The sequence below is a fragment of the Buteo buteo genome, chromosome 32 (genome assembly GCF_964188355.1).
Source record: "Buteo buteo chromosome 32, bButBut1.hap1.1, whole genome shotgun sequence".
Taxonomy (NCBI): Eukaryota; Metazoa; Chordata; class Aves; order Accipitriformes; family Accipitridae; genus Buteo; species Buteo buteo.
In genome coordinates, this window is record NC_134202.1 from 922,037 (window position 1) to 934,798 (window position 12,762).

A 12,762-nucleotide genomic window follows, 5' to 3' on the forward strand; every position below is an offset into this window, starting at 1 on the left:
AGCCCCACGGCACAGCCCGGGGACTCTCCGGAGGGGGGGGGAGAGGGGCTGGGGGTGCCCCGGGCCCCCCCTCCCCGGTTACCTGCGGGGGGCGGCGGGGGCAGAGCCCGGGCGGGGGGCGATGGTCCGGGGGGGGGGGGACACGGGGGGATGCGGGGCGCTGGGTGGTCCCGGGGGAGGCGGCTTCTCGTGGGAGACGGATGCAGTGAAGCCTTCCTCCTCTTCCTCCTCCTCTTCCTCCTCCTCTTCCTCCTCCTCTTCCTCCTCCTCTTCCTCCTCCTCTTCCTCCTCCTCTTCCTCCTCCTCTTCCTCCTCCTCTTCCTCCTCCTCTTCCTCCTCCTCTTCCTCCTCCTCTTCCTCCTCCTCTTCCTCCTCCTCCTCCATCCCGCCTCCTCCTTCTCCTCTATCCCTCCTCTTCCTGCTCCTGCTCCTCCTCCATGCCTCCTCCTCCATCCCACCTCCTGCTCCATCCCTCCTCCTCCTCCTCCTCCATCCCTCTTCCTCCTCCATCCCTCCTCCTCCTCCATCCCTCTTCCTCCTCCATCCCTCCTCCTCCTCCATCCCTCTTCCTCCTCCATCCCTCCTCCTCCTCCTCCTCCATCCCTCTTCCTCCTCCATCCCTCCTCCCCCTCCATCCCTCCTCCTCCTCCATCCCTCTTCCTCCTCCATCCCTCCTCCTCCTCCTCCATCCCTCTTCCACTCTTGGTCCCCGCTTCCCCCACCCGCCCCCAAAACCGATCGCATCCCCCGGGAGGGTCCGGATGGAGCTGGGTCAGGCCGGGCTGGGGCAGAGCTGGGGTCTTGGCTGCTCCCACCCACTGGGAGAACCCGGGAAGGGGAAAAGAAGAGTAAAAGTGAGAAAACGCGTGAGTGGAGATAAAAAGAGTTTAATAAGAGAAAGGACGAGACAGAGGAGGAGAAGGGATGAGAAGGAGAAGGAAAGGGAGAAGAAGAGAGAAGGGATGAGAAGGAGAAGAAAAGGGAAAAGAAGAGATGAGAGGGAGAAGGAGAAAAGGAGAAGGAGGAGAAGGAGAGGGAGAAGGAGAACAGATGAGAAGAAGGAGAAGAGAAGAGAAGGAGGAGAAGAAGAAGGAGGAGAAGGAAGAGGGATGATGGAAAAGCAATCACTCGCCACCTCCCAGCTAGTTCCTAACCAAAATCTGGCCAACTCCCTCCCCCAAACTCCCTCCTCTCCATTTTATTGCTGAGCATGACGTGATATGGCCAGGACGATTCCTTTGGTTGGGTCGGGTCATCTGCCTGGCTGTGTGCCCCCTCCAGATCTCTTGTGTCTCTCCCAAATGTATTCACTGTTAAATGAACAGGACACGATCTGAAAGACACTATGAGCAAAATCCACAATATTTGATACAAACTTCAAAAAAAGAAGAGGTATTCCACCGCCCGAGACTTTTTGCCATGGTTTCCCCCATTGGCACTGCCTCCTTCCTCACAGTAAGATAGTCCCCGAGCCATCGGTGAGAGCGGCTCATCCCTCTGCCATCACGGTCCGGTATCCCTGTATCCCACCAGGAAGCATGAAAGCCTCAGCCTTGGTGAGCACTATCATGGAAGTTCATCTGGAGAGTTTGTAATCAGGAAATAACTAACGGTACGGGCTTTCAACGAAGGAAGTGATGAACAGGGAGAGATAAACACATTAACAGGAAACCAAATAAAATACAACACGGTAGTCACAGCTTATAACATGAGATGCCAACCAACATCCCAGCAAAACGTTGTACCAAGGCTATCCAGCGGTTTGTTCAACCTTGGGTCTTGTTAACGACCCCGCTGGCTAACGAGACTATATAATCCCTTTGGACTCAGGGGAACACCTTGATTTTTCCAGGAAGGCAACGTTTCCTCTACATCTCCTTTCCCTGGACCCACAAGTCCCCACGGAGATGCTGGGGCTCTCGGATGTGATGGTCCCACGTGCTGGGGTGAAGGAAGAGCCGCGTCATCCGTGTACCCAAGGCACCTGCTGGTAAATCTCCTCCTTCTTTACATCTGCGTGCAGGCACTCATATTTAAAAGCAGCAGGGCTCACACAACCACTTATCCCCCCCAGAAAAAAACCTTGGTGGGGCATTAGCACCCCCAGCTATCTCTGAATTTGCCCCTCCGAGATCACGAGGCTCATGGGATGAGACCAAACGGGTGGAAGTCCCTGCCTAGGGAGGCAACAACCCCCTAATTTTGTGGCACGTCCCCCCCTGGAGATGCTCCCTGGCCCACCGGCACCTCCTCCAAGTGGGTCCTCTGATGGAGAAGACACTCGGCGCCCACGCTGAATGACTTCCCGCAGACCACGCACGCATAGGAGCTCTCCTGCGTGTGGTTCTGCTGGTGTGTGGCGAGGTGGGAGCTGGTCCGAAAGGTTTTCTGGCATTGCTGGCAGCTGTACGGCATCTCCCCAGTGTGGATCCGCTGGTGCAAGATAAGTTTATGCTTCTGAGTAAAGGATTTCTCGCAATCAGAGCAGGAAAAAGGTTTTTCACCAGTGTGGGTCCTCCGATGCCCGGAAAGGCTCGAGTTCCGGGTGAAGCACTCCCCACACTCGGGGCACTCGTACGGTCTCTCTCCCTTATGGATCCTGTGGTGGGTGACAAGGTTGGAGAAGTCATTGAAAGTCTTCCCGCAATCTGGGCACTTGTAGGGTCGTTCTCCTGTGTGATTTCTTTGGTGGCGTCTCAGGCTGTTTCTCCAGCAGAAGGTCTTCCCACATTCTGGGCATATATGGCTCTTCGGCTTAGCATGGGTCACCGGCTTGCTGGTGGCTGCACGGGTGTTCTTCACGCCCCCCCCTTGTCTCATCAGTGTCTGCTCCTTCTTGCTCTCCAATTTCTCCCCCAGCACCTGGGGTGGTTGTCCTGGCTTCAGCTGGGAGCTCTCAGTGCCTGCTCGAGAAAGACAAAGCTATTGCACCAACAGGACCTCCGCAACCAGGGATGGAGGAGAAACCCAAGTATCTGCTGGGGTAACACAGGACCCGTGGGGAATTTGCAGTGGTGGAGGATGGGTGAAGAGAGGCCACAAATGAACCTGTCCAAAAATGACCGTGGGAAATGTTCTTGGAGACCACTTGCTATCACCAAGACTGACGCTTGAACCCCCCTACATGGACGAATTTATTCCAATGCAGTTCCGTTAGTTGGAGGTCTCCACCCAAACCTCCTGCTCAGAGCAGGACTATCCCCACCGATAGTTCAACTCAACCTGGGGACAGAGCAAATCCATCCCCAGGAACATCTCCTACCCCATCACTGCTGCCACGCTAGGAGCAGGAATCCCAACACGGCCCCACCACGTGCTTCTCCAGACCATCCCCACCCACAGGATGGTCCACCAGGGCATGGGACATCTCACACTAACCCCCCTCCAAGGACTCACCATTGTGGAGGACTTGCTCATGCTTCCTGAGGTGAGACCTCTTCCGGAAGGTCTTCTCGCAGTGCGAGCAGGGGTACGGTCTCTCTCCGGTGTGGATACGTTGGTGGGTAGTGAGGTCCGAGCGCCAGGAGAAGCGTTTCCCGCACGTGGTGCAGAGAAAGGGCTTCTCCCTGGTGTGTGTCCTCCAGTGACGCAGGAGGACCACGCTCTGCGTGAAGCTCTTCCCACAATCCAGGCACTTGAAGGGCTTCTCTCCCGTGTGGATCCGTCGGTGACGGGTCAGGCTGCTCCCCCAGGTGAAGATCTTCTTGCAGTCCCCACACTTGTACACCTTCTGTGTGGAGCTACTCCTTGGTTGGCTTGCATCTTCTTGAAGGTCTTCAGCATACGTCCCTTTGAAAGAGCATTTTCGGGGTCTTCTCGGTACTTGGCTACCTTCCTTATCATCTGGCTGATGCTGAACATCGTGGTCCATGTCCACCTTGGGGCTCTGCGGCTCCTCTCTGGGTCCTTCCAGCATCACCCTGTGCTCTTCCATGGGCTGCGACTCCTTCTTCTTCTTCTCACTGTCTGTCCTGTCACCTGTTGGGACACCAAAGGGGGTCATCTGATGTCTGTTAAGGGATATTAAGAGCAGCCACCTCCTCCAGCAGCCCCAGCCCACACCAGTACCACCCACTGTGGTGCTGCCCAGCTGCTGGAGCCCTTCTAGCAAGACTTCCACCCACTCCAGTAGCTGTACTGGGATCTGAGCTCGCTCCAGTAGCAGAGCAGGGGTACTGACACCCGCGGTCTGACTCCTGTAGGTGACCCCAAACCCGCTCACACCAGTCCTGCCAGTAGCCAACGCTGGGTCCAAAAATAGTTAAGAAAAAGACTGAGTAACAAAGACAGGACCAACTGTGATGACCGACGCATAGACCAACCCCCTTGTACCTTGCCACCAGCCCCTTTTACACCCTTTTTTTGGCCTGACTCCCCCTTTTCTCCTCCCTGCCCCCCTTACCCTCCTCCGTACACACAGTCCCCCCCCCAGCGTTGCATCCTTACCAGCTGCAAAGCTCCTGGTAGAACTTCAGAGTTCTACTGGTTGGTAGAAGACCACCCATTAACATGACCAGCAAGATTTTTTTCTGCTTATTGTCTTCATTAATGCTAATTGGGCAGTGTTTTGGGTTTGTGTGGCAGGGTTTTGGTAAAGAGGGAGGGGGCTACCCGGGTGGCTCCTGTGAGAAGCTGCTAGAAGCTTCCCTGGCTCCAAGTCAGACCCGCCTCTGGCCAAGGCCGCCCCAATCAGCGACAGCATCGCAGGTGCGCTGGAGGAGGGGATGCCGCTGCAGCCCATGAAGTTGAACGGTGGAGCAGATGCCCACCTGGAGGACCCCACGCCAGAGCGGGTGGATGCCCCCGAAGATGGCTGTGACTCCATGGGAAGGCCTGCGCTGGAGCAGTCTGTGCCTGAAGGACTGCAGCCCGTGGGAAGGACCGATGCCGGAGCAGCCTGTGGAGGACTGTCTCCTGTGGGAGGGACCCCACACTGGAGCAGAGGAAGAGTGAGGAGTCCTCCCCCTGAGGAGAAAGGAGCGGCAGAGACAAGGTGGGATGAACTGACCCCAAACCCCATTCCCCATCCCCCTGCGCCACCTGGGGGCAGGAGGGAGAGAAAATTGGAGTGGAGTTAAGCCCGGGATTGTGTTTTGAGATCTGGTTTTACTTCTCATTATCCTGTTCTGATCTGATTGATAACAAACTAAATTGATTTTGGTTTTTTTCACCCAAGTTGAGCCTGGGTTTTGCCCGTGACCATCACTGGTGAGTGATCCCTCCCTGTCCTTGTCTCGACCCACGAGCTTTTCCTTCTCTTTTCTCCTCCCCATCCCACCGGGCGGGAGAAGTGAGCGATGGCCTCGTGGTGCTTTATTGCTGGCTGGGCTGAAACCACGGCACACGCTCACTTGCACCCCACGGGTGGGACGGGACCGACCACCACCACCTCACCGTGTGTCCTAAAGCATCATCAACCACCGGCATCCATCTGGACCTGGTGACGGCGTAGTCGTATGTTTTTACGGCCTAAACCGTGGTGATGCCGCTCAATTTAGGGTTAAACACGATGTGTTGTCCTTTAAGGAGGACCATTACTCAACAGCTTCACTATTCGAGCCTGATTACTTTGTATGAATTATTCAGGTTCTGCTATCGACTATGCCCTTGAAGAAGAAACTAAAGACCGATAAAAAAAGGAACATCCTGCCCCAGAACGATTGCCAAAGAAGCGTGAACTAAGGGAAAGGTAAAGGCGGCAGCCGGAGATCGCAACCACCGACTCAGTTCTAGGCTGGAAGAACTTGCCCCCCCGCACACACCTGCGAGGAGCATGCATGCTAATTTACATAGCGAGCGAGGCTAATTTAAATATAACCGGCCAACAGTGGGTGAGATGGTGGCTGCTACCCAATGACTGGGAATTCCAGCGGGTTTTTACTAATCATGTAAGAGAATAAATCCCTCGCCAGCTTTCTGGAATTCCCACCCGGCACCCTCCTCTGCGCGGACGTGAAATAACGAAACCTCTCGGCTCTTTTGGGGGGGACACAGCAGGACCCCATGGGTCCCCAGGACACCCCCCCCCAGCTGTATCCCAGCCCCCCCGGGACCCTCAGCCCCACGGCACAGCCCGGGGACTCTCCGGGGGGGGGGGAGAGGGGCTGGGGGTGCCCCGGGCCCCCCCTCCCCGGTTACCTGCGGGGGGCGGCGGGGGCAGAGCCCGGGCGGGGGGCGATGGTCCGGGGGGGGGGGACACACGGGGGGATGCGGGGCGCTGGGTGGTCCCGGGGGAGGCGGCTCCTCGTGGGAGACGGATGCAGTGAAGCCTTCCTCCTCTTCCTCCTCCTCTTCCTGCTCCTGCTCCTCCTCCATCCCTCCTCCTCCTCCATCCCCCCTCCTCCTCCATCCTTAACTCGTCCTTCATCCCCCTCCTCCTCCTCCATCCCTCCTCCACTCGGGACCCGCGCCCACCCTTGGTCCCCACTTCCACCCCCCAAACAAAAAAAAAAACCAAAAACCATGGATCGCACCCCCGGGAGGGTCCGGATGGGGCTGGGTCAGGCCGGGCTGGGGCTGAACTGGGGTCTTGGCTGCTCCCACCCGCTGGGAGAACCCGGGAAGGGGAAAAGAAGGGTAAAAGTGAGAAAACGCGTGAGTGGAGATAAAAAGAGTTTAATAAGAGAAAGGAGCAGAAGGAGAAGGAGAAGGAGGAGAGGGAGAAGGAGGAGAAGGAGAAGGAGAGGGAGAAGAGAAGGAGAAGAAGAGAAGGAGAAGGAGAGGGAGAAGGAGGAGAGGGAGAAGAGAAGGAGAAGGAAGAGGAGAAGGAGAGGGGGAAGGAGAAGGAGAAAGAGGAGAAGGAGAAGGAGAGGGAGAAGGAGAGGAGAAAGAGAAGGAGACGGAGAAGATGGAGAAGAGAAGGAGAAGGAGAAGAGAAGGAGAAGGAGAAGAGAAGGAAAAGGAGAGGGAGAAGGAGAGGGAGGGGGAGAAGAAGAAGGAGAAGGAGGACAGGGAGAAGAGGATGAGAAGGAGAGGGAGAAGAAGGAGAGGAGAAGGAGAAGGAGAAGGAGGACTGATGCAAAGGCCACCACTCATCACCTCCCGTGGGGAAACAGATGCCCAGCCTGTTCCTGACCAAAATCTGGCCAACTCCCTCCCCCAAACTCCCTCCTCTCCATTTTATTGCTGAGCATGATGTGATATGGCGAGAACTATCACTTTGGTTGGGTCGGGTCATCTGCCTGGCTGTGTGCCCCCTCCAGATCTCTTGTGCATCTCCCAAATCTATTCACTGTTAAATGAACAGGACACAAATCTGAAAGACACTATGAGCAAAATCCACAATAGTTGATAGAAACTTCAAAAAAAGAAGTATTTCTTCTATTAACGATAAGGGGACATATACATACACTTGGTATGTGTGTGTAAATATATGTATGTGTGCACCTACATAATGAAGGGAGCATCCCATATGTTTGATTGTTATTGCAGCGTCCTGGCTGGATTTTTGCTTCCTCCAAACCACCTGAGATTTTTTGCTGTGGTTTCCCCCATCGGCACTGCCTCCTTCCTCGGGGTAAAATGGTCCCCAAGCCACTGGTGAGAGCGGCTCATCCCTCTGCCATCACGGTCCGGTATCCCTGTATCCCACCAGGAAGCATGAAAGCCTCAGCCTTGGTGAGCACTATCATGGAAGTTCATCTGGAGAATTTGTAATCAGGTAATAACTAACGGTACGGGCTTTCAACGAAAGAAGTGATGAACAGGGAGAGATAAACACATTAACAGGAAACCAAATAAAATACAACACGATGGTCACAGCTTTTAACATGAGATGCCAATCAACATCCCAGCAAAACGTTGTACCAAGGCTATCCAGCGGTTTGTTCAACCTTGGGTCTTGTTAACGACCCCGCTGGCTAATGAGACTATATAATCCCTTTGGACTCATGGGAACACCTTGATTTTTCCAGGAAGGCAACGTTTCCTCTACATCTCCTTTCCCTGGACCCACAAGTCCCCATAGAGATGCTGGGGCTCTCGGATGTGATGGTCCCACGTGCTGGGGTGAAGGAAGAGCCGCGTCATCCGTGTACCCAAGGCACTCACATTTAAAAGCAGCAGGGCTCACACAACCACTTATCCCCCCCAGAAAAAAACCTTGGTGGGGCATTAGCACCCCCAGCTATCTCTGAATTTGCCCCTCCGAGATCACGAGGCTCATGGGATGAGACCAAACGGGTGGAAGTCCCTGCCTAGGGAGGCAACAAGCCCCTAATTTTGTGGCACGTCCCCCCCTGGAGATGCTCCCTGGCCCACCGGCACCTCCTCCAAGTGGGTCCTCTGATGGAGAAGACACTCGGCGCCCACGCTGAATGACTTCCCGCAGACCACGCACGCATAGGAGCTCTCCTGCGTGTGGTTCTGCTGGTGTGTGGCGAGGTGGGAGCTGGTCCGAAAGGTTTTCTGGCATTGCTGGCAGCTGTACGGCATCTCCCCAGTGTGGATCCGCTGGTGCAAGATAAGTTTTTGCTTCTGAGTAAAGGATTTCTCGCAATCAGAGCAGGAAAAAGGTTTTTCACCAGTGTGGGTCCTCCGATGTCTGGAAAGGCTCGAGTTCTGGGTGAAGCACTCCCCACACTCGGGGCACTCGTACGGTCTCTCTCCCTTATGAATCCTGTGGTGGGTGACAAGGTTGGAGAAGTCATTGAAGGTCTTGCCACAATCTGGGCACTTGTAGGGTCGTTCTCCCGTGTGATTTCTTTGGTGGCGTCTCAGGCTGTTTCTCCAGCAGAAGGTCTTCCCACATTCTGGGCATATATGGGTCTTCGGCTTAGCATGGGTCACCGGCTTGCTGGTGGCTGCACGGGTGTTCTTCACGCCCCCCCCTTGTCTCATCAGTGTCTGCTCCTTCTTGCTCTCCAATTTCTCCCCCAGCACCTGGGGTGGTTGTCCTGGCTTCAGCTGGGAGCTCTCAGTGCCTGCTCGAGAAAGACAAAGCTATTGCACCAACAGGACCTCCGCAACCAGGGATGGAGGAGAAACCCAAGTATCTGCTGGGGTAACACAAGCTGGGAAGACCTGGGGGCAGTGGGTTGCAGTGGTGGAGGATGGGTGAAGAGAGGCCACAAATGAACCTGTCCAAAAATGACCGTGGGAAATGTTCTTGGAGACCACTTGCTATCACCAAGACTGACTCATGAACATGGGGGAATTTATTCCTGTGCAGCTCCAGTAGTTGAAGGCCCCCAGCCAAACCTCCTGCTCAGAGCAGGACTATCCCCACCGATAGTTCAACTCAACCTGGGGACAGAGCAAATCCATCCCCAGGAACATCTCCCACCCCATCACTGCTGCCACGCTAGGAGCAGGAATCCCAACACAGACCCACCACGTGCTTCTCCAGACCATCCCCACCCACAGCTCCATCAGGGCATGGGACATCTCACACTACCCCCCCTCCAAGGACTCACCATTGTGGAGGACTTGCTCATGCCTTATGAGGTGAGACCTCTTCCGGAAGGTCTTCTCGCAGTGCGAGCAGGGGTACGGTCTCTCTCCGGTGTGGATACGTTGGTGGGTAATGAGGTCCGAGCGCCAGGAGAAGCGTTTCCCGCACGTGGTGCAGAGAAAGGGCTTCTCCCTGGTGTGTGTCCTCCAGTGACGCAGGAGGACCACGCTCTGCGTGAAGCTCTTCCCACAATCCAGGCACTTGAAGGGCTTCTCTCCCGTGTGGATCCGTCGGTGACGGGTCAGGCTGCTCCCCCAGGTGAAGATCTTCTTGCAGTCCCCACACTTGTACACCTTCTGTGTGGAGCTACTCCTTGGTTGGCTTGCGTCTTCTTGAAGGTCTTCAGCATACGTCCCTTTGAAAGAGCATTTTCGGGGTCTTCTCGGTACTTGGCTACCTTCCTTATCATCTGGTTGATGCTGAACATCGTGGTCCATGTCCACCTTGGGGCTCTGCGGCTCCTCTCTGGGTCCTTCCAGCATCACCCTGTGCTTTTCCATGGGCTGGGACAACTTCTTCTTCTTCTCACTGTCTGTCCTGTCACCTGTTGGGACACCAAAGGGGGTCATCTGATGTCTGTTAAGGGATATTAAGAGCAGCCACCTCCTCCAGCAGCCCCAGCCCACACCAGTACCACCCACTGTGGTGCTGCCCAGCTGCTGGAGCCCTTCTAGCAAGACTTCCACCCACTCCAGTAGCTGTACTGGGATCCCAGCTCGCTCCAGTAGCAGAGCAGGGGTACTGACACCCCCGGTCTGACTCCTGTAGGTGACCCCAAACCCGCTCACACCAGTCCTGCCAGTAGCCAACGCTGGGTCCAGAAATAGTTAAGAAAAAGACTGAGTAACAAAGACAGGACCAACTGTGATGACCAACGCGTAGACCAACCCCCTTGTACCTTGCCACCAGCCCCTTTTACACCCTTTCTTTGGCCTGACTCCCCCTTTTCTCCTCCCTGCCCCCCTTCCCCTCCTCCGTACACACAGTCCCCCCCCCAGCGTTGCATCCTTACCAGCTGCAAAGCTCTTGGTAGAACTTCAGAGTTCTACTGGTAGGTGGAAGACCACTCATTAGTGCGACCAGCACCCCTTTTCAGGTTATTGTCTTCGTTAACGCTAATTGGGCAGTGTTTTAGGTCTCCGCGTGCTCGTCTCCCTCCCTTGCCTTATCCTCCTTCTCATGCTCCAAATGGCCTTGCCCGTTAGCGCCAGTAACGAGGTTTGCTCTTATCGCCGCTTTTCTTATCATGGTGTGGGGAGGGTTTGTCCCTGGTGTTCTTGCTGATGGCTTCTTGGTCCAGATACTCTTAAAGGAGACGTGTGTTGGGTGCCTGGGGGAACTGCGGGCAGAGGAGCCGTGGAAAGAGGGGGCAGCTATTGAAATTTGGGGGGCAGAAGGTCCTTACGTGGGGGCGACACGCTCGCACGGCTCTTCTCTTGAGTGATGCGGTCACGGGAAGAGCATCGGTCCGTGTGTCGCCCCACGGCCGGGCAAGGCTGGTGAAGCCCCATCCCCTTAGGTAATGTTGAAGGTCCACCTGGGGAGGCTTCAGAGCCCCCCCAAGTTATTTGGGGGCGATACCCGGCCTCCTCCGTGACGTTATTTAGGGGAGAACTGGAGGATGTGCGGGGAGATCCCAGCTCGAGGCAGCAATCGATGGGCACCGGTGCCCCCCCCAAGCTGGGGGGGTGCAACATCACCCCCAGCCCCAACAGGGACCACCTACACCGGGCACAAAGCAGTAAGGAGCCGTGCTGGGTCTGGGGGGGGGGGTCCTTCTTCTTGACCCTCTCCCCAGACCCCCCCCATTACCTGTGGGGTGCTGCCCTGGACACCCCCATTCACTGTGGGCGCTACCTCGGGGTCCCCCATTACCTTCAGGGCACTGCCGAGGACCCCCCCCCATTTCCCACAGGTTCCTGCCTGGGACCCCCATGTTCCCTGTGGCCTCTTCCCAGGACCCCCCCCCCCCTTCCCTCTGGGTGCTGCCCTGGGGTCCCCCATTATCTCCAGCAGCTGCCCGGGACCCCCCCCCCCCCCACCTCGGTACCTGCAGGTGCCACCCCAGGGTCCCCCATTCCCTCTGGGTGCTGCCCAGGACCCCCCCCCCCATTCCCTGTGCCCACTGCCTGGAACACTCCCCCCCCCCCCCCCATTTCCATCTGGATTCTCTCCCGGGACCCCCCCCCGATCCCTACAGCTGCTGTCCCGGACCCCCCCCCACCCATTCCCTACAGGGACACACCCCCCCCCAGCACCCTACGGGCTCTACCCCGGACCCCCCCCCCCCCGTTACCTGCGGGCGCTGCCGCCTCCCTCCACGGAGCCCACGGTGACGATCGACTCCGACACGGTGGGATGTTCTCCCCCCCCCCCCCCCGCCACCCTAGTCACCCACTCCCCCCCCCCCCAGCCCCCCCGCCCCCCCGGTCCCAGCCCCTTCCTGTGCCTCTGCACACCCAGTCGGGCTGCAACAAACTGGGGCTACCGGAGGATGCTTAGCTGGGGGGGGGGGGACACACACTGGAGCCCCCCCCACCCCAATCCCTCTCCGCTACCCTCTTCCAAGGAAAAGCAGCCTCAAGGTTTCATTTGACAAAATAAATAATAAATTTGTATTTATTTTTTTTTTTAAAAACTAGACACAAAGGGAGGCGCTACCCTTTTTCCAGAAATTACGGAATTTGCCGATTCTCACCCACGCGCTGAGGCTCAAATAAAACGTTAAAAAGAAACAAGAAAAAAGGTCCGGAGTTGATAAAAAACCCGCGGAAACACGATATGAATGTGTTTCGTCTTGTTTTGGTTCTTCAACAAAAGAAGGCGCGGCCGTCAAGGCTTCGTCCCCGGGCGGCCGCGGCCTTTGAGAAATGTGGATTTTTTCGGTCATCCTCAGGTCAGGACCTTCTGCTAGAGGACGGGGCCCTTGAGATGCAGCAAACGGTGTTAGACGGATAACAAGAAACTAAGTTAGTTGTCACCAAAAAAAAATATATCTTGGTCCTAAGTTGGATGTCCCAACAAGGGACCATGAGATGAGAGCAGGGACTTGATTTCACCCCTCTTAAATGGTGTCCCTGCTCTGAAAAATATCTTCCAAAGGCTGTAATTTAAACCTAAATCTGATTAATTCCACCCATTAATGCGGTTCCAGTATCTCAGGATGGAGGTGAAGGAGAAGCAAACTCCTCCCATTTGGTTTCAAGAGCTGGCCCAGTCTGGGGAAGGGGGGACTGAGCTCCTGGACATCAGGTAGGACCCACTTCTCAGCTTAGAAAAATCCAGATATTGGGTTTTTCCTTCTCAGAAAA

The 12,762-nt window shown here is 56.0% G+C and overlaps 2 protein-coding genes across 2 annotated transcripts in view; both read right to left on the reverse strand.

Annotated features, from left to right (window-relative positions):
- The window catches only part of LOC142026198 (uncharacterized), a 50,695-nt gene extending 50,579 nt beyond the window's left edge, over positions 1 to 116 (reverse strand). Inside the window, exon 1 of the mRNA XM_075019059.1 lies at positions 83 to 116. The gene's annotated coding sequence lies outside the window, so the exon portion shown is untranslated. The remainder of the gene's footprint in view (positions 1 to 82) is intronic.
- A 1,244-nt stretch (positions 117 to 1,360) lies between these two features.
- On the reverse strand, positions 1,361 to 11,852 carry LOC142026210 (uncharacterized). The gene is made up of 6 exons (XM_075019097.1): positions 11,748 to 11,852; positions 10,464 to 10,790; positions 9,414 to 9,995; positions 8,300 to 8,921; positions 3,397 to 3,680; positions 1,361 to 2,903 (listed from the first exon to the last, which is right to left on the reverse strand). Exons 3-6 carry the CDS (start codon positions 9,949 to 9,951, stop codon positions 2,197 to 2,199), a joined length of 2,151 nt encoding a protein of 716 aa, XP_074875198.1. The 5' UTR covers positions 9,952 to 9,995; positions 10,464 to 10,790; positions 11,748 to 11,852; the 3' UTR covers positions 1,361 to 2,196.
- Positions 11,853 to 12,762: the final 910 nt, after the last annotated feature.